Below are 22,194 nucleotides of genomic sequence, written 5' to 3'. Positions count from 1 at the left end.
CTTTTGCTGCTATTCAGTTGGATTGCGGGTAAAGTCAGGTAAAGGGTGGTTTAAGGTGTAGGGGAAGGGTTAACAGTGTAATTATAGATAACAAATTAAATACAGCTGTAATTACATGCAGGTATTTTTAAGTACAACGTAAAAACATTTATGTACAGTATGTACACAATAAGTGCTTTGTATCAAAGGATTAATTTAAATGTAGTACATAGAAGCTAAAGACACTTAATATAAAAGTGGGTCACACAACATACTGATTTAAAGTAAATGTTTTATTATTATTGATTTATTCTAGCTTATTGTAATGCTAGCTCATCTACCTGCATGAAGTACTCCTCCAGCAAACAGTCCACCCATGGCTCAGCGACTTCCATTGGCCGGACCTCATTAGAGATATCACAGCACTTGATCAGCACCATCTTTAGCTGTCACAGAGAGATTAATAAGCTCATCACAGCACTTTTAGAAGGTGAATTTTTATACTATAAAAGAAAGCTCACACAAGTAACATGCTCCTCATTAGTGAAGTCAAAGTTTTCCACTTTCTGTTTGAAAGAGTCCAGAATCTCTCCATGTCGGGCCATGTCCGTGGCCAGTATCAGGGTGATAGTTCCCTGTCAGAGACGAAATAACACACAGAGTCATTATACATTGCTCAAAGACTAATGTATTAACGTGAGTGTGCTGAAAGCTTGAGGCACACCTGACGAATCTGTTTGAAGGCTTCAGGATCAAAGTTGGCAAAGATGTTGCAGTCTGGCTGAGAGAATATTTGGAAGGCCACGGCGCAGTGATGGTTCTCCAGAGGAGAGATGTCATTGTACCTCACGGCCAGCTCTGTGCGCGCGTTAATCTGATACCTGGAAAAGAGAGAAGATGGTTTGTACAGAGTCCAAAAACAAATGCGAACACAAATTATGCTTGCATTTGGTGTCCAAGTGGCAGCACATATGTGGATATAGATCCTTATATCACATATAGATACTTATATCTTAAAGGGACAGTTCACCTTAAAATAAACATGTTGCATGTTCCAACATTCAGTCCGAAATCATGTACTTACTGAGTGGGTAGTATATATTTGAATTTGAATTTACTTTGTGACTGTTAAAAAAGTACACTCTCTATTATAGAGATATAATATATCTATAATAGTATGAATATGAGTAGTATGAATGAAATCCGGACGTACTTCATCCGCCATGTTGTTACTGTCACATGACCTACAGCATCAGTTGCGTCGCTTCACTACCATTTATAAATGCCCTCCTGTGGCCTCATGGGATAGCAAAGTGTCCATCGAATGCACACTTCAGAATCTCGGCGGAAGTAGTAGGTCATCTGAGGACTTTTTGCCCAGTGAATACTATGTATTCAGTCATACTACTCTTTTGGCATACTATTTTTCGAAGAGATTCTGGACTCTTTCAAACAGAAAGTGGATAATTTTGACTTAACTAATGAGGAGCATGTAACTTGTGTGAGCTTTCTTAACCCATTTTACATTATGTTGCATTTTTTATTAATAGTAATAGTAGTTTAATTAATAATTTAATTGATAATACAGTTTCATGAACGTGCACGTCGAGCACAGTACACTCCCAGAACACTTAAAATATATGACACGTGTCGCATGTGACCATTCGACATCTTGCATCATTTTAAAAAGCTTGATGCTGGTCGCTATTCACTGCCATTATATGGACGAGAGCGAGGACATTTTTTTAAATTATCCTTTTGTTATCAGCGGTGCTGCCTAATATTTTTGTGGAAACCGATATGGTTTGTGATACATTTTTTCAGGATTCTTTGATGAATAGAAAGTTCAAAAGAACAGCATTTATTTGAAATAGAACTCTTTTGTTAGATGATAAATGTCTTTACTGTCACTTTTGATCAATTTAATGCATCCATGCTGAAGAAAAGTATTAATTTTCATGGCTGGTAAACATGTTTTATGACAGGTAATAAATGACAATGTCTATAAATGATTGAGGCTCTTACGTGTTGTTGTACCCTGGATGATCCAGGTCGTGACACACAGCTGCTGTCATCAAAATAAGAATATCTACTTGTGTGAACTTTTCCTGGAAAACACAGAACAACAAGACCGGCAGTGATCATGGGGCCGGGTCTAAACATGTATCCCGGCTCTCCTACACTGCTAAACTAAAGCAAGTAATTTGCCCTCTAATAGCTCAGCCTGTAATTGCTCGGATAATTAATCCACTGGCCTCTTGATGCACATCCATGGCAACAGCAGCACAGATAGAAGAGTGAAAGCATCTTCATAGCAGCAGAATTGCTTTTACACCCCCATACATCACTCATTTATCACTTCGCTATCTTTCAGTCTCTTTCATTCACCTCCCACTCCTCTTTAATCTACCTCTGCTGCTCGAACTTTCCTGAGCAAAAGAAACAGGTGTCTGCGGAGCATAAAAGATGTCTTCGACACAAAATTAAACAATTACTACAAAAATATATATTATAAGACATAATGTAATCTATACCTGTAGGTTGCAGAGGTAGATCATGCTGTACATCATCTGAGCGACACAGAAGCAGTGGCGGAAATTATGAAAAGGATTGTTCCTGTAATTGTCATGGATGCAAAGCTGAAAATGGACAGAGAGAACTGTATTTTATTTTATTATTGTCCTTATTACACATTGTCCAAACATTTTATTTTCTGCGAAGCTGCTTTGAAACAATGTGTATTGTTGAAAGCGCTATATAAATAAATCTGACTTGAATTGTATTCTACATATAATTTAACATTAAATGTTAAAATCACCATAAGCTATTTTTTTCTTTTTGACTTGGCCGGTAAGCAACCATCTGGCAACCACCCTTGAAACCATCAAGCAACTACCCACAACTCACATTTTCTTCAGAAAAACTCTAATAAAATAGTTCTCTGAATAAAAATATATGATAGATTTTATTTTATTACACATTTTATATCTAAAGAAGATATAATTATAATTTTCTCTTAAAAAAAATGTATGTAAAGCTGCTTTGAAACAATGTGTATTGTGAAAAGCACTATATAAATACATTTGACTTAAACTGCCTTAATTGTATTACACAAATATATTTTATGGCTGGAGAACTGTAACATGTATGTTGTGTTTTGGTTTAGTTTCATTGTGTTTTGGTTCTATTTCTACGCACCTGTTTCTGTTCAGTTGATTACTCTCCCTTCTATTTAAGCTCTCAGTTTCCTTTGTTTCATTGTCCGGTATTGTTTATGTTAAGCATGGTTATTTCCTGAGCTTCTTCCCTGTGATTCTCCTACATGTTCCTAGTGGAATGTGCTATTAAAAACTCATTTTGTTATCCTTTGTGATTGTGCACTTACTATAGCCTACACAGCGCCTGACAAGGCAAAAAAACACTAATTTTCTTTTTTATATACTGTATATATATATATATATATATATATTTCAGTCTCTAAATACATAAATATATATTTATGTATTTATTTTTTTATTTTTTTGGGTTGAGACTTGGATCAATGACCCACAAAACACATTTTCTTTGGAAAAAAATCAAATAAAATAGTTAAACAAAATAAAGAATAAATTAATAATAATAATAATATTTCAGAGTATAGTTTTCTTACCAGCCATCTTTTCAGCGTGATGGGATTAATATTAAAGTCCTTTACCAGCTCGAGGTCATGGTACATATGCTCCAGACAACTCAGCATCTTAAAGCACAAAACAATGATGATAGCATTTTCAGCAGTACAAAAATCGTGTCTATCACAGGTTTGGCATGCCAGTCATTTTTCCCATCGCATCATTCATGCATCATGTGCATTGTCATTGGTACATCAACTTCTGTAGAATTTGTATATTCTGCATCTATCTTTTGGCCAATCGATCCTCACCTCGTTAGGTTCCCATTGCCACACATCGAAGACTGGCTGCCTCAAAGCTTCTACTGTCCCCTGTGAGAGGTGGTACTACAGTTTTCCCCACAAACACAAGCAACAGACGCAGAAGAGAGGAAACAAGGGGAGAGAAAAGAGGAGAAAGACAAAACAGTGGCATGTTAGGCTCTTACCTCGTTGGACTCCCACAGCCAGACGTCGAAGGTGGGTTTTCTGAGGGCATCTATGGTTTGCTGGGAGAGCATGTACTGCAGGAGACAGAGCTCCCAGTTAACCCCCGATAACCAACGCCTGGCTGTGGCCATTGTGTATATTACATTTACATCATACTCGTTTACCTCAAAATAACACTTCTTTATGTAAATGTAAATTCTGTCATTATTTACACCCTGTCATGTCATTTCAAACCTCCTTTTTTTTTCTCCACACAGCTCTTTACCAGTCCCGCACATGTGCATACATTTAAAAAAAGTATATCTTTGCCATGAATTAACAATTCGGTCCCACAATTTACTAATACGTCGGCACATTGTACTAATCCGTTCACTCATTTTATTAAATCGGCGCATAATAATTTGTGTCCACGTTTTACTAAACAGTACGCACGATAAAATTTGTTCCCTCATTTTTACTAATTGTGCACACAATAAATCGTTCCCTCGTTTTAATAATTCCTGCGCACAATATATTTCCTTCCCTCATTTTACTAAGTTGTGCTTATGGTATAATAATTTAATTTGTTCCCATGTTAATTTGTTAACCATAGTCACTATGAAAAAAGATGTGGAAAATGTAATAAAATTTTAAAACATATTTCTTTTAATATTTTCAAAAAAATATACACTACCATTCAAAAGTTTGGGTTCAGTAAAATGAATTTGCTTTCTGAAAGAAATTAATACTTTTATTCAGCAAGGGTGCATTACATTAATTGAGAGTAAAGACAAGCATAACCGACCCCAAACTTTTGAACAGTAGAATATATCTTCTTTTAATGTTATATATATATATATATATATATATATATATATATATTTTATTAGAATTTTTATTTTCTTTCTTTTTTTTTGTCAACTATCCCTTTAAACCGTTCTTACCTTAAATGGTCCTGTGTATGCTGACTTATATCAAATTATTTAAAGCTGCAGTCCGTAACTTTTTTGGGTTAAAAATTATCCAAAATAAAATTTGGAGCAAGTACATAACCAGCCAGTGTTCAAAACTATCTGCTTGCCGTAGCTCGATTCAAAACGGTAAACTTGTAATAATGTTTTTAATTCCAGTGGAACTGGTGGATTTCCATGGGAAATTCGAGCATGTCTTTTCGTCATTACGTCACATCTGTACACATAAAGAAGGTGTCTCGGCTCGTACGACAATCACCAGTGACAAATGGAGATTCACCCGTTGTAAAATGCAAAAGACTTCGGACTTCGGACTGGCCACAGAAAAAAAGACACTGCAACTGTGCCAATGCGAAAACGAGGACAAATATCGGAAGGGCATTAAATGTAATGCATGCTGTAGTTGTTAACATTAACAATTTGAGAACAAAATATAATTTGCACGGTTTGACGTGATATGATAAGTTATCGTTAGATTTAATCAGCACGATTTAATGCAATGCTTTTTCCCCTTAGTTGGCCAGAACAAAACCCATACTTCCAAAAAGTAGAATCTGTGATTCCGAATGACACAACTAAATAATTCCACGAATAACTGCAATTGCAGATTGAACAGAGATGGCGACAAAAAGGAAAAGCTACAGACTGCAGCTTTAAGCACAATAAGTATACAAAATAATTAAAGAAAACGTTACAATCACTTGCTCACATCTGCCATTTACATACCTTGGGGTATGAAGGCACATCTCTGCGAGGAGTTAACTTCTTGTTGTCATCTAGGAAACTGCTGTAAAGTTAAAAAAGTAAACGGGGGCTCAGATGCTGTGTTTTTTTCACTTTTAACAACCATGTCAACATCTCTCAAAGAGAGTATCTTGAGAACAATCAGGTATCTTTGATTCATCTAGAATCTGATCCTTAACTATTAAGAGAGCATGTGAGAGCCATGTCAGCTCATTAAGACTCAAAAGGGAATAGATAGACCTGACCTCATCTGTTAGTAACAAGAGCTGACTAAGACAACTGGGCTGCTTCTTAATTCTCCTCTCATTAAAGTTAGCAGTACGGAGAGTGCTATGAATAGCCTGCTATAGATATACACTCCTGCAATAGATATACACTTTAGGATACTTTTAAAAGGGACATTTAATATTGAAATAATATAATTGTAAATTTTAAGACACTTAATTGCATATTAATTGCAACTGATTCAAATGTATTATGGTTTAAATTTATATTAAATATATTTAGCTCAACTTTGACCCACTTATGTAATTTCTGTGGAAATTTGTGTCATGTATTTAAATGTATTTGTAATTGTAATGATGAAGTTGCAATTTAGTACATTTAAAGTATGTTTGATGCATTTTATTGCAATACTAAATACATGTGTTTTAGTATGTTAGTCAACACTATACTGTACTTAAAATTTTAGAGCACAACACAAGATAATTAAAACATAGTTTAAAATATACTCAAAGTAAAACTTGACATTATTTCAAAGTCCACTTGCAAAGTGTGTTAAGAAACAGTCGTGAAAGTGTACTCTCTTTAAGTACAATTAAAGAGCCTATTATGTAATTAATATTATATCTTCTAGTACGTTTTTTTTTAAATGTAATTTTAAAATTTGAAATACACCACAAGTGCACATTTAATTCAATTTAGATCACTTCTTTTTTAGTGCTAGCCCAATGAATTTGGTCCACTTCAACACAAAATCAAAACTGACTCTATTTTCTTAAAGAGGTCCATAATTTCATAATAATGCCCTTTTACAAAGTCTTGATTTTGTTTTTGGGGTGTACTAGAATATGTCTGAATATGCTTCAAAAAGCGCATTATTTTTCCACATATTTTACATTACTACAGCTTCTCTCTCCCCGGTCTCACTCGAAACAGCATTTCAAATTTGGTTATTTCAAACCAATTCGAGCCTGATTCAGACCCTGACAATGTTAATGAACAAGAGGATCGCTCAGACAGGATTTTAATGCACAGACTTTGCAAGCACGAATTTGTTCTCTACCATTTAAGCGTGATATTTGTATGAAAACTATAGGTAATACAAATCGATCACAAAACCATAGTTAATTTTACTAAAGAGCGGTGAACCATCTTACAAAAGCAAGACCTCACAATAGCAACAGAAAACGATACTCGGTTACTAACGTAACCTCGGTTCTCTCTAGAGAGGGAACGAGTATTGCGTAAGTTTAGCTTACGCTACGGGAAAGATTCATCTTCTCGAGATACTGAAGCCAAAAAATTATCCTTAATTTTGTATTCCTTGTCAACGCAGTGCAGCAGCTAGCAGACCTAGAGCAGGCCATCTCGCGTGCTCATTGGCTGCCCTGCCGGCAACTGCTGCAGCCTACCAGTGAGCCCGGCGTGACATCACGCCCAATGAAGGGCGCCCGCGCCTTCATAGCGTCACAGCCCGCCAGAATGGGCGTGGCTTAGCGTATAACACTAGGGGCTGTAGGCTGACTTCCCTGGTTTTCGTCGACTGAGGCGAAGTCGCTCGTGGCGCGAGCACGGCCGGTTACGCAATACTCGTTCCCTCTCTAGAGAGAACCGAGGTTACGTTAGTAACCAAGTATCGTTCTCTTACGAGAGGTTCTCTCGTATTGCGTAAGTTTAGCTTACGCTACGGGAACACTTTGTCAACGCCGTGCGCGCCAAGCATCCACATGAGACCCCGAGCTTTTCAGGGGAAAAATAAGGTGGCCAGCCACGCGGGCCATCACTTGTACATAAGCACACATAGGGAATACAGAGCAGCGCGCCGGTCTGTATAGGCACATGGCACATACACTACTTAGTGCAGCTCAACCAGGAGAGCTGAGTCATGTGAGAGTTATCTGAGCAGGAGATCTGGGCAGAATACACCTCTCCTTCAGACTGACAACAGTTTAGCCTGCAAGGCAGGAACTTCTAGGTTATAAAACCTGACAAAGGTAGACGGGGAGCTCCAGCCCGCCGCTACACATATGTCATGGATAGAAATTCCACTGGACCATGCCCACGAAGAGGCCACGCCTCTCGTGGAATGAGCCCTGATGCCCAGAGGGCATTGCAGACCTTTTGACGCGTAAGCGGCTGCTATAGCGTCTACTATCCATCTGGACAGGCTCTGTTTCGAGGAGGCGAGACCCTTGGTGCGCCCACCAAACGAAACAAAAAGCTGTTCCGAACGCCTGAAGGAGGCGGAGCGTGTAATGTAAAACCTCAGCGCTCTGACAGGGCAGAGGAGATTCACATCACCTTCGCTGTCAGATGCTGGGAGAGCTGACAATGAAATAACTTGCGCTCTGAATGGAGTGCCCATCACTTTAGGGACATAGCCATGTCTAGGTCTGAGGATGACTTTAGAGTCATTCGGTCCGAACTCAAGACACGACGCGCTGACAGACAGCACATGCAGGTCCCCTACACGTTTTAGTGACGACAGTGCAGTCAGAAAGACGGTTTTCAGTGATAGATATTTCAATATCAGCCAATCGTCCAGATAGTTCATTATTCGCAGCCCCTGACTTCTCAGGGGGCGAGCGCCGCGTCCATGCACTTCGTAAATGTACAGGGTGCCAGGGACAGGCCGAACGGCAGGACGGTGTAATGATATGCCTGACCGTCGAAGGCGAATCTCAAAAATTGCCTGTGACGGGGTACTATCTGAATCTGAAAATAGGCATCCTTCAGATCTAGAGAAATAAACCAGTCCCTCGGGCGAACGTGCGTGAGGATTTTCCTGGTCGTAAGCATTTTGAACGGTCTTTTCGCAAGCACTTAGTTCAAATGTCTCAGATCTAGGATAGGTTTGAAGGCTCCGTCCTTCTTGGGTACGAGAAAATATCGGCTGTAAAAGCCTGACTCGCTCAGAGAAGGCGGTACCTTTTCTATAGCCCCTTTGCACAGCAGCTTTGCTATTTCTGCGTGAAGTAGGTGTGCTACTTACGCATTCACAATCGTCGCGGTCCGGGCTTGAAAGCGCGGGGGACGGCGAATGAATTGAAGTGTATAGCCCTGCTTTATTGTGCTCAACACCCATTCTGAAATCCCTGGGATAGTTTCCCACGCAGCTATGTGAGCCGCTATGGGGCGAATGGCCTCCGGGTTCAGACCGCCATTTGCGGGCTTGTGAAACTGAACCGGAGCCGGAAGCGCGGTGCGCGCGCTCTCGGTTCTGGGCAATGGCTGCTCGCTGAAAAGCCGAAACCGGCTGATTTATGTGAGATGTCCCAATCATAAGGGATGGGGAACAGTCTTTTGTCATTTTTTGACGCGCGAGCAGCGCTCCGGGTGGGAAAGCTTCCTGTAAGCGTGAGCGCGTGTGCGCGGGCACGAGACTTACAAGTGTATTTGATGCCCCGATCATAATGGATGGGGAGCGTTTTATTAATGCCCTGCGTTTTGTGATAACACTTAAACGCGCAGGCGGAGCCCGGGGGGAGGTTAGTGTTAGCAAGCGTGAACGCACTCTGGCGGGCACGAGACTTACATTCATAACCTGCTTTCTTGATCGTGTAACAGAGCGGGCAGATAGTGGGCACAGACTTGTGGACACATTTCTTACATTCAACACTCGAGCGGCTTTTCTGCGCTTCATGAGAGTGTGCTCTGCGAGGTTCGGAGTGCTTATGTGTAGTGGTGAACACTGGGGCGTGGGCACTTTCATTACACATACAACACCGACGGCATGAGCCGGACCAGACATTTTACTCATTTTGAGATTTTTCTGGGTCGCCGTGAAAACGGCGTTTGTGTGCAGGCGAGAGGGTCAACAGACCCTGCAGTGTAGAAGGCTTCGAGTCGAGCCCACAGGGTCAACAGCGGAAGCGCTTCACAGCCGGAAGTGCGAGGCATCTTAAAAAAGACACTCGCTGCTCTTTTAGAATAAGTTTTATAATAGGTTTTAGCAAGGTAAAGGATACGTCGCCGGATAGCGTAGCTGGCACGGATGGCTGAAGGTGGCGAAGACGGCCGGCTTCCTCAGCGCTCTCCTAAGCTGGCTGTCCGCTGTTCGACGGCGGCGGTGGCTTCTCTCAGATCCAGCGATGCGAAGAGCTCGCTGAAGAGACGAAAATCAGGGAAGTCAGCCTACAGCCCCTAGTGTTTTACGCTAAGCCACGCCCATTCTGGCGGGCTGTGACGCTATGAAGGACGCGGGCGCCCTTCATTGGGCGTGACGTCACGCCGGGCTCACTGGTAGGCTGCAGCAGTTGCCCGCAGGGCAGCCAATGAGCACGCGAGATGGCCTGCTCTAGGTCTGCTAGCTGCTGCACTGCGTTGACAAGGAATACAAAATTAAGGATAATTTTTTGGCTTCAGTATCTCGAGAAGATGAATCTTTCCCGTAGCGTAAGCTAAACTTACGCAATACGAGAGAACCTCTCGTAAGAGAACAGGCTGTTCTCCATAAAATGTGCAGCGCACAGATAAATGTTGAAATTGTAATGTTCAGCTACAGTGTTTAAAATAAATTTTAACCACTCTGTTCCTCAGCCTTAGGAAGGTCAAACAAATGAGTTTTGGAAACGTTGTGGAAAAAATAGTGTCTCTATGACATAGTGACAACACTGTCTTCTCTAATGCAGCTCAACCAGCACCTTTTTTGCAAATTCCGGACAATAGCCAGATATTTAACAACTGCGGATATTTAAATGGGGAACATTATGACTTCATAAGATCCGGACAAATCGTGTTGTAGTCCAAAGTTCGTTGTAGTTCTTGGAAAGGGGATTCTATTAAATAAAATATCTCCCTTAGGAGTGCACTTTGAGCTTTGTAAACTTGCAGATCTTTTTAATGCTCAAACAGCAACATTACACACTTACTTCAAGTTGAAAAAGTGGAAAAGCGTAATTGGACCCCTTCAATGCATGTTCCTGGTCTAATTGTGCACCATTCATGGGGAAAATGATTTCATGTTTGGCTGACATCAACAAGTAACTCCTACTTTTCACCTCCACCCTTCCAACCACCTGATTTCATGTAACGTCACAATCAAATCAATTCCTGAAGTATAAAGTCCAGTCTCAACCTACATTGTTTCTTATGAAATATATCGTTTTACTTCCCGTTGTGGTAATGATGTTGCGATATCTCCAGATCAAGCAGTAAGGTCACTGACCTGTTGTTCCTGGAGGCCATCTCCTCCCGCAGCTTCTTGATGTCACTGCGACACTTCTCGATCTCCACCACCTTCATCCCCTCCACTGAAGAGACAGAGGAAAATGTCGGAAACAAAATAGGATTATGAAACATTAATGATATATTTACATATTTAAAGTCAGCCAAACAGAAAGAAAATATGGAAAACGAGCTAGAGAACATGGTCATGGTTTTCTTACACAAACACAGACTGTCGAGCCATAAAAAGCACATCTGACACCTGTCAATGTCCGCACGCTTCCCTCCATTGTCCGAAATAATGCTGCTGGTCTAAAGTACGAGCAAATCACCTTTGACAGCTAGACCATCTTTGGACAGACCACCTATTTGACAGCTGTTCTAATTTACTCCTCACAACCTTGGTTTGAGAATGAGCATATGTCACACAACATTTCCATGTTGACATTTATCTAATTTGGTTGCTTCTACCAAATAACAGATGAATTTGCAGCAAAAGTACTGCATAGTTTGACCTCTGGACTCACATTGTATAATTTAATTAGTGTAATCATACACATCATATAATATCTGGACTTCCTGCTACTATTCTGTTTATAGACAGCGCACAGTAATAAATCACCTTAAATTACATGAGGCTGGTGAAGCGTTCAAACTGATGAAGAGGTCAGGGTCCATCGCCTTGGTGACTCATTACATCATGGCTAAATTTGGATTTCTATGGACACACAGCTGTGCTGCAATGGAATGAATCTTAGTCTCTGGTGATGTTACATCGAGCATTATTACTTACTGAAGCAATAGGTATTCTGAAAAACTGGTAGGAAATGTGAATATTTTAGCTTATTATGTTGAAGTGGATGTCGTGTTTTGTTAATTGTATTGTGATTGTATGATTAGGCCAAAGACTAATTTTCAGCCAAGGCTGGACAATAAAGTACAACTAACTAACTTACTAACTAACTTAAACAACTAGTGCGCAAAGACTGTCAAGGTCAAAGATTGCCATTAAACTGACCTTAACCCTTTTGAATCCTTGTTCAACAGATTCCTCAATAGAGTGGGTAGGGATGACGTATTTTTATAGGCCAAAACCCGGAAACAAGTTAGCATTTTAACACTTCCGGTTCCATCACCCTGAAGTTAATGGGTTTTTTAATTAGTTTTTGGTTAAATGCCTGAAATAAGGTCTGTGGTGAACACAAGCTCAATATATTTTTACGTTTTATTCTATGATATAAAATACATAATTTATCCCCTTTTGTGATTTTTTAAAGCTTTTACTTATCTTGAAAAAGGTGGTTACTGACAAGTGGTTAAATGGCACTAAAAGGTTGTTGATGACATTAAACGTCATCAGCCAAAGAGGTAAACTCATCTTCTCATCTACGCTTTCAGTTTGTTGTGTTTATAATCGTGGTCTTGCAAACTATTATAACTCAAACTTTCAGGGAAAATGTTTTTTAACAAAGACTGAAAGAGTTGAGTCGGAAGCTTAGTAATGGTGACACTGAAGTCATGTGACCACAGTGCTATATTTACAAAAGCTACATTTAGCTTTTTTCTTCTGCTGATTGCATTTATGCTTCAAAATTCATAAAAGTTGTGTTCTAGCAACACCGATGTCATGGGTTCAATTCTCAAGGAGAGCAACAACTGATATAATGTATACTTTGAATGCAATGCAAGTCACTTTGGATAAAAGCATCTGTCAAATGTAAATGTAAATGACGTAATATCTTCTATCCCATCATAACTTACAGAGACAGCTGTAAGAAAGTCATATGAGATTATACCGCTTGTAATTAGGAAATAATAAAATTAAAAAAGTATGCATTAAATTGATCAAAAATGACAGTGAAGACATTTATAATGTTACAAAAGATTTCTATTCCAAATAAATGCTGTACATAAATATCAGTTTCCACAAAAATATTAAGCAGCTGTTTTCAACATTGATAATAATAAGAAATGTTTCTTGAGCATCAAATCAGCATATTAGAATGATTTCTGAATGATCCTGTGACACTGAAGACAGGAGTAATGATGATGAAAATTCAGCTTTGCATCACAGGAATACGTTTTAAAATATATTTAAAAATATATTCAAATAGAAAACAGTTATTTCAAATTGTAATAATATTACACAATATTGCTGTTTTTACTGTATTTTTGATCAAATAATCGCAGCCTTGGTGAGCAGAAGAGACTTAGTTCAAAAACATTTAAAAAATCTTACCGACCCCAAACCTTTGAATGGTAGTATATATTAACATGGATGTCATCATAAAAACAAATCAAGTAATTAAAAAAAAATCATGAGAATAAGCATCCTTGCACCTTATTTAGTGTGCTTAAAGGAACAGAAGGAGAAAATAAACAGTAATCTGAATATCAAACTGTGACCTGTATGTTAATTTACAGGCTCTGTTAATAGTCTGATGCACGTGACACTTCAGCTGGGTACAGAGCCTTCTAAAATATACAGTACAGTGTGAAAGGCTAATGAATAACTTTCCTTTACAAATACAGTTGAAAAGACTAGAAGTGCCTTATACATGTGAATGATATGCGAGTGAACAAAAATATCAAATTAAATTTACAGAAATGAATGTTATCCACAGATTCTTATCAAAGTGGCTGAATAGAACTAAGCAGATGAGTGGACTGAAAATCTAAGAGAAATGGGTAAATAAACTATGAGCTGGAGAGATCCCATAATATCCACACAGCGCTATCACAATTATTAGCCTTCATCAAGGCACTTAACCCCAGGTCACTCACTTTGGATGAAAAGAGTTTGCCAAATGACGCAACAAAGTAAGTGTAGTGTAGTGTAATGAACACTTCAGATGAGCTAGAGGTACAAAACACATCAACAGGAAGTCCAAGAGGTGGATCACATGAAACATGTAAAAAACATGTCCAGATCTCATTTCAACAACAACAATAACAACAAAATTATTAAATAAATAAATAATAAATCATATTTTGCAAAATATAAGCTTATTTTGAATTACAACATTATTTTTATGACAATTAAGCACATTGCTAACAGCAAAAACAAACAAACAAAAAAAACATTGACAACATTAAAACAATGTGTTAAATGTAAAAAAAAAAAAATTACCACACAATTTTTTTACTGTAAGGGTCAAAATGTATTAGGGATGTGCGAGACTATTTGACTAGTCGATTAAAGTCAACTGCTAGTCAACTTTGAAATACTAGTCGTTTACATTTTATTTTGCACATTTAATGTTTTGCTTTATATTTTTACAAAGTCTACGTTTAAAATAAATATGTATAAAATGGGTAATGTTGCTTAAATGAAGGCGGGTTGGGTGATTAGACCAGTCGACCAGTCGGTTGCAAAAACTTCTATTTAAACGTTAATGAAATTAGTCATTAAACACATCCCTAATAAGTTTATGTGTTTGTAAATAAATAGCTATCATTGGCTATTTGAGTTATATATTACTTGTGGTATAGAAGACCTCTTAAATAAATCAAACAAAACATATCTACTTCCTCAAATCTGCGTTGGGTACAGCAGAACGTTATCTATAATTCACTACTGTTTTTAAAAGCGCTACAAAATGACGGAGCAGATTTTATCGCGTCTTGTTTGTCAAGTTTAGCCCTTCCATTCTAGCCTCCTGTCCATTAGCAAAACACTGGACAAGATATTGGGTGAAAACAGTTTAAAACTCACACTCCACTCTCTTCTCCAGCATGGCTAGGCGATTTGTCACCTCAGTCTTCAGTTCGTTGATTTTAAATGCCCTTGGGGAGAGCAGCGAGGCAGACCGGTGCAGATGGAGAGAAATATACAAAGATCATTCATCCTTGAAATACCAAAACGATTCAAAATTCAATCTGAGGAAGTTCATCGTGAATTAGCTGAGAAATTCAACATGAAATACAGAAACAGAGATGGTGACAATACCTGGAGAACTGCTCTGCCACTTGGGTCAGAACATTCTGGAAAAGCTCCTCTTTATCTGAGAGATGAGAAAACAATTTATATTCATAATCATGGCCAAACACTGATGTATGATGTTATTTCACAGTTTTATAGATCTGTGTTTCCTGTCAGCTTAATAATAAAATAAGCAATACGTGTACAATGAATAAAGCATCCTGCAACAAACAGTAAAAACTCCAAATAGTCCAAATATATATCCGATATTCCTGGCATTCTCAGCTGCTCTTGTATCAGAGAAACTGTGACTTCTTACACAAAGCTTGACACTTGCAATTATATAGAGTGAGAATTGATAAACATACACACTTTCAAATGTTACCATGTGTTTTTTCTTCACCAATAATATAAGAGTGTGTTCTGATACTGTAGATTTTCACAAAATAGTCGCAAAATATCCATGTAGAAAATGTGCATACTATGCACAGAATGCATATACTGCAGAAACAGTTATTTCAAAACTACCCACAGTATTTGTGCATAACTGATGGGATATTGAAAAACAAAGCAGAGAAACTACATGATGTTGACAATAAATCCTAGAAATAGCCTTGGAATGCAGATGAATCAGAGAATCTGTCCAAAAAAAAGGAACTATATCTGAGTTTGCTTTAAAATCAATAAAAAGTTATAATCACTTCTCTGCTCATGATAACACCGATAGATTGAAAAGACTGCAGTCCACCCCCGCTGCAGGAGTGTTCCCACAATGATAAATGGAGTCGCTCTTGTGCTCACACGCAGCTTTCCACACACTCCATTTATGGAGATTTGAGAACATATGAGTGATCACTTTAGAGCTCTTTCAGGCTTCATAATAAAACAAACCCCATTTTCCCATTTCGATCGGAATGTAAACACTATCAGTGAAAGCACAGTGTTGAACATATGATTTATACATACATAAACATTTAGGGTATGTGAAATGACATAAAATGCAGAACATCTGACACTTACCTGCAAGTTGTCCTCCAGTTATGGGCACCACTTTGTACGGTGACCTTCAAAAACACCGGGACACACAAACGCAGTTACAAAGCAGTTGGCGCCACAATAAAACACGTCCCCTCTGTCCCCTTCTGGCAGTCGATTGGTGAATGGACACACTTAGACTCTCAAAGAGTGACTTCCCCTTTATCTTTTTCTGGCCGCCATCCATTGTTTGTGTAGCATGTGGAGCAGATCTCCATATAAACCAACAGATAAGGCACAGACAGTAGGCTACTTTACTGGGCGTCTCACCTCTGAATGTTTGAACTGCGTCTTTATGTTTTATGTGTGTCCATTTTTTCCCTGAGTGTGTCTGCAAATTGGTGTAAGATTGGATCAATGGTTTTATATTATAAAATCTCTAACATTTAGTATTTGCTGTTCACAAAAACAGGGACCGCAAGCTAACGCAGTTCAAATTCTCCAAAAGTATAGGGAGTATTTTTTTTAAGATCACTTTTCAGAACTAACCTACAGGAAAAAAGTCCATATAAAAAAGTAATAAAATCACTTGTAAATAAAAAAAACACCCAATTAAATCGGTCTGAAGAGACTCTGACTAAATGTTGTTTAGGCCTAGACATTTGTGTCAATCTGATTCAGAAGTCTACTGCATATGTATAAGTCACTTTTAAAGTTAAAAAGCATTGAATTTAAGTTTATAAATGGGATGGATTGCTGAATTACCTCTCTGAGTTGTTTGGCATTGTGGGGTCGATGGAGACCATTGCTCCTGTTGAGTCCAGAAGGGAAATGGTTGTGTTCCTGTCAGAAGCAGACACACTCACTAAATATGGGAGCACTTCAAAAGTGGAAAGACTTTAACTGCACACACACACACACACACAAACGCGCATCATACTGTACCTGGAGAGCCCTGTGGCATTGCAGAATAACTCCTTTATATCACATGGGCTGCAGAAACGGCTGAAAACCACCTGAGAAACACAAAGTCTGTTCAGACGAACTTATCTGCTTTGGGCCAAACTTCATGCTATGTTAAAGGTGAAAAGATCTGATCATGGGGTTTGAAACACAATTAATATTCAAAATAGTATCCTGAAACTGCAATTTTGATCGAATGAAAAGAAAATTTGACTGAATTGAGCTGGATAATGACACTAACTTCGACACTGAAAAATCGGCACTGTTATTGAATTGAAATGAATCAATACTGAACTGACTTTATATTTGATGTATTTTAGATAATCAACTGTTATTTTTCTGTTTATTAATGTGAAGCTGCTTTGAAACTTCATCCGTGTAAAGCAATACATAAATAAGTTTATCTCCAAAAAGTAAAACATTTCATTACCATCATAATCATTGTGAGTGACAGAAAAATGTGGAGCCTTGGACTTGGATGCTGACCATTACAGATGATAGTTTATTGACTATTCGAGAGACTCTGCACAAAGCCAAGGCCAAGTGCTGACATCCATTATTTGTCCTGAACTTGAGTCCTCTGAACCACAACACACGCAGCAGACACAACAAGACGGCAAAAACAGGTGACAAACACAAAAAACACAATGAAGGGGGTGCAGCTGACAGACCCAATGAAAGAAGAGGGAAAAAAGAGAGAGAACTATAATAAGACTTAGAGCTCGAAAGACAGATGAGAATGAGCAAAAGAGTGGGAGAAAGAGAGAGAAAGGGGGAATTGTCCCCTATAATACAATTGCAGGTTCTGAGTTCAAAGGTATGAGAAACACTTATTAGTGTCTAAAAAAGAGCTTCTAATGGAGCACTTTGTCAAAGATGAAACATAAAACCCACAACTAACAACCTTGGAGAATAGAGACAATAAAATGATGTACCACCAATCACAGAGCAAAAATAAATCCGCTATATTAGCTTAATTTTAGCAGTGGAGAGAAGTTTCTAGCATTTTTCAAACTATGTGAGCTTTTAGAAAAAGGCCTGAAGACATAGAGTTGCACTAGACATGATATTTTGCCACTTCTCCTGTAAACGGTGTGTGTGCAGAAGGTGTGAGTGGATAGTGGAGTGGACACACACAGATCTGCTCATTAAAAATGTCCTTTTGTTTTTCATTGTGTTCTAGGCTTTTATATGCTGATTATTATGTTTTTGTCCCATTGCCAAAGCTGAACAATGGCAGGCAGATGCGCATTTGTATTAGAACAAAACCCTGATATTACTCTAATGTAAGCAAAACACTAATTTGTTGCAATTAATTATTTGGTCACAATTTCTTTTCTTTTTTTTTTTTTTACTTCTATGTACTTCTTTTTTCATTTTTCAACAAGTTGAGTGGTTTTAGGTAAAAAGCCAATTCAGGTTGTTCAGATAGATTGGTACATTAACATTGCATGACTTAATGATACATATGTTAAAATGTTGTAAAATATAAAGGCACTAATATGTCATCCTTAATACCTGAAACATTGTCTTTGTATTCTTACAGTGAATTTCTGGTAACCACAGTCATTTTTTCCCCATTCATTTAGCACGATAATTTATACACGCCGTAGTAATTATGCCACTTAATATAAAGTGTGACCAACAAACATAAAGCAGTCCGGTGATAACAACTGACTGTCACTTGGATACCTGTAAATTAACTGATTATATATCAGCCATGTCTTATCTATATAATTAGAAACATTTTTAAAGGAAATCAGACCAGCTGTTCACTTACAACCTCTTGATTGAGACAGACTCCAGAAAACATGATACTTGCTGAGTTTTATAACGCGTCGAAGCATCACATGCTGTGTAAAAACTAATCAAATGTTTTATGAAGGCAAGGAGACATTAAAAAAAAGAGTGTGTGAGTAACAGTGGAAGAGGAAATGTACAATTCACAAATGCAGATCAGTGAAAATGATGAAAAATGATTCATATTTCTGCGTCCCAATTCGCATATCCATCCTAAATTTCAAAATTACAATTAGTGTGTCCCAAATCGTAGTATGTTGAAATAAGTATTCAAAAGATACCCGGATGGTCTACTTTTTCCGGTAAAAAGTGTAAAAAACTGCAAACATGACAGATGTGTGATTCCGACTGCAAGTAAAGGTTTAGATAAAGGGGTTTGAGTGATTAATGATCAGTATCTAACCTGACGAAAAGATAATGTTATCCACATTGTATTTCATCTGAAACAGCATTGAGAACTTCTGTGAAGATAAATTTGGTCATTAACTTGTAAATGCATCATTATGCAAACTGCGGAGGAGTCTCCACATGAAAGAACCACGACTGACAGATCAACGCGCTACTACATTTCTCTCCGAAACGGTCGGAGATTACATTAATTTAATGTGGAGGATTTTAATTGTGACAAGATGATTGACAGCTGTCCGTTAAAGACGCAATTATGATGTTGTAGTGAGTCCCAAAGCTTGCCAACTATTCTGGTACACACTCAAAAGTATAACCTTTTCTTCACAAAAACAGTACATACTTTAGGTCATAGTGCAAGTAGGCGAATTGGGACATAGCGCAAAATTGATGCAAAAACAGAAAATAATGTAACATCAATAATCTCCAACAGCCATATAGTCGAATCAGTCTGCAGATTTCTGGGCTTTCCATTTTGAAAAGGTGAGTTTTCAAGTAAATTTCTTTAGATTGTAAGATTTTAAACACTCTTTATGCGGATATCTTTAAGCGCTAAATTGCACATTGTAATGGGAAAGTTTAAACATTTTAACATGCACCAAGGCTACATTTTTCTATATATCATAATCATTTAACAAACATGTATTCATTACTTCAATAAGCTCATTGTTTCCGCCTCACAGTAATACATTACTAACTGTGTGGTTTTTATATGAAGATAGCCTATATGAAATACATAACTTGGACACAGTCACCTCTGATAACAGATCAATCTAAATTGTTATGTAGACATGCATTTTCTGTAAAGCTGCTTTGAAACTATGTGTATTGTGGAAAGCACTTTACATATAAATGTGAATCGAATTTAATTGAAATGTGCAAAGATGTACTTTAAAATAACAGCATTGACAGCTTCACAGTTCATTTAGCTTTCTCATCAAGGTCATGACCGTAAGGCTGTTCATTAAAAAGAGAATTTAACATTCTTCAGTAAATTTACATTTTGTATTTAATTTTCTCTAGTTCTCAAATATCAATTTTCAATAATAAGTTGTTTCTGGTATAAAATCATGATAACAGGGTTCAATATTAAAGATTGTTCCCTACTAATAAATGTATAAAAAACAAAAGATAAAGTGATTAAAAAGAGACACTTGTCCTTAAAAGGTTCATATTAAGTGGATGTGTGTGTGTGTGTGTGTGTGTGTGTGTGTGTGTGTGTGTGTGTGTGTGTGTGTGTGTGTGTGTGTGTGTGTGTGTGTGTGTGTGTGTGTGTGTTGTAGTAGTAGTGGTAGTAGTAGTAGTAGTAGTAGTAGTAGGCCTATAACTAATAACTGCACAGAATTAGTGTATAACAGTTTACCAAAAGAGAATGGAAAATTCAAAATCCTTTAACGAACAAGTTTTAGAGCAATCATTGTGTTTGAATATCCTTCAGTTAGCAAAAAAAGAGCCATAATAAATAAACATGAACCGTCCGACATATAATAAAATAGCATTTAACTTTCGAAAAACAGTATTCGTCAATCTGTGCAGTCTTTTCCCCAACACAATGCAATGCATGTGGTGAGAGTTGCGCGTCACTCGAGCGTTTACCTTCTGACTCCGTCCGTCCACGTCCAGGTATATCATCCGATACGCCGAAGACGCGCTGCCCATCTCGCTGCACTCTCGCTCCGGACGCGGCCCTGGACTACCGGCTTCCGCGCAGTGCCTCCGTGACCGACCTAAGGTAAAGTTATGACTGTTTCTATGGAATGGAAGAGAATAACGCAGAAACCGTGTTGCCCATTGCCACTGATCTCTCAACTCATCGCCCCCCCTTCACTCCCACTAGTGCACGCGCAAAAAGAGAAGAAACGCGCGCGCTCTCCTTATGATCTCCATAGTAACCGAGCCCTACAAGAACGCGCAAGGATGCATTGTGTGAAAACCAAAAAAGTGTCATGCATGCAGAAGTAGCCTGTGCCTATTATGGCTGAAATATTAAACTCGCATTTTTTTATTCCATTATATGTCACAATAGCCTATTAGTTTGTTTTCTAATATGAAGTAGTGAAAGTAATTGCACTTATTTTATTAGCAGATTTTTGCCACGAAATAGAAAAACGGCTAATTTATCAGAATATAGCATTCCAAAATGTTATTACTGAGAAAGTGCAAAAAAATTGTTTTTTCCAAATGAGCCTTTATCAAAATACACTTTGTAATAATGACTTATAATCTCGCGTAAATCGAATAGCCACGCCATTTGCTGTGTGAAAAGTAGCTCTGGCTGTGAGTAGCTGGAAGTCTATGTCAATTAACGAATAATAAAACTGACCATGGATCAAAAAAGCCAAACCTCCGGCTCCGTGGAATCACCGTTGTAAGTATAAACCATGTCATTCCGCTCTGATAAGATGCACTGCACCCATTTGTTCACCGGTGCCTCGACAACCACATTCATCCGCGCAGATGAGCAGAACTGAAGCAACCAAAACAATGTTCTTTCGTTCTCTTTCAACAGATAGAGTGCCAAAAGTTGCATTTATATATATATATATATATATATATATTTTTTTTTTTTTTTTTTTTTTTTTTTTTTTTTTTACAAGACAAACCATGTAGTCATAAGCAACCACCATTGCTACACTGTAAAACCTGATGAGTTAGTTTAACTCAAACCGTTTGAGGAAACCGATTGCCTTAAATAATTTAAGTTTATTAACTCAAACAATTTAAGCATAAAAAATATTTGATTTATGTCCAAGCAACTCAATAACTTATTGTTAAGATAACTTGGGTAAATAAAGTTAATAGTACTAATTCCATTCAGTTAATATATCTTAAATCTATGAAGTACACTGTTAACCCAAATAAGTTGGCAGAACTCAAAACACTTTTAATAGTATAAACTTAGTTAGCTTTTAAAAGCTAATCTGCTAACATAGTAAATGCTAACATATTAACAATAGTATGTTATACAGAAG

The 22,194-nt window shown here is 37.9% G+C and overlaps 1 protein-coding gene across 2 annotated transcripts in view; it reads right to left on the bottom strand.

The window, feature by feature from the left end:
* Positions 1-21,039, bottom strand: part of pde9aa (phosphodiesterase 9aa) — a 32,332-nt gene extending 11,293 nt beyond the window's left edge. The window contains exons 1-15 of one of the 2 annotated variants that reach the window (XM_077216737.1): positions 20,819-21,039; positions 17,000-17,070; positions 16,820-16,897; positions 16,100-16,143; positions 15,107-15,161; positions 14,873-14,943; positions 11,159-11,243; positions 5,752-5,812; positions 4,075-4,149; positions 3,629-3,715; positions 2,514-2,618; positions 2,005-2,087; positions 704-860; positions 501-614; positions 321-425 (exon numbers count right to left, since the gene is read on the bottom strand). In XM_077216737.1, the coding sequence (XP_077072852.1) occupies positions 321-425; positions 501-614; positions 704-860; positions 2,005-2,087; positions 2,514-2,618; positions 3,629-3,715; positions 4,075-4,149; positions 5,752-5,812; positions 11,159-11,243; positions 14,873-14,943; positions 15,107-15,161; positions 16,100-16,143; positions 16,820-16,897; positions 17,000-17,070; positions 20,819-20,881 (1,254 nt within the window). In that variant the 5' untranslated portion in view covers positions 20,882-21,039. Of the gene's footprint in view, positions 1-320; positions 426-500; positions 615-703; positions 861-2,004; positions 2,088-2,513; positions 2,619-3,628; positions 3,716-3,898; positions 3,974-4,074; positions 4,150-5,751; positions 5,813-11,158; positions 11,244-14,872; positions 14,944-15,106; positions 15,162-16,099; positions 16,144-16,819; positions 16,898-16,999; positions 17,071-20,818 lie in introns of both variants that reach the window. The other variant, XM_077216736.1, reaches the window with a different exon arrangement.
* Between the last annotated feature and the right edge of the window lie 1,155 nt (positions 21,040-22,194).

Source organism: Siphateles boraxobius, unplaced genomic scaffold (assembly GCF_051911475.1).
Source record: "Siphateles boraxobius isolate OS27281-9 unplaced genomic scaffold, OSU_SipBor_1 7, whole genome shotgun sequence".
Lineage (NCBI taxonomy): Eukaryota > Metazoa > Chordata > Actinopteri > Cypriniformes > Leuciscidae > Siphateles > Siphateles boraxobius.
The sequence above is the reverse complement of the archived record's forward strand: the minus strand, read 5'-3'. Positions and strand labels throughout refer to the sequence as shown.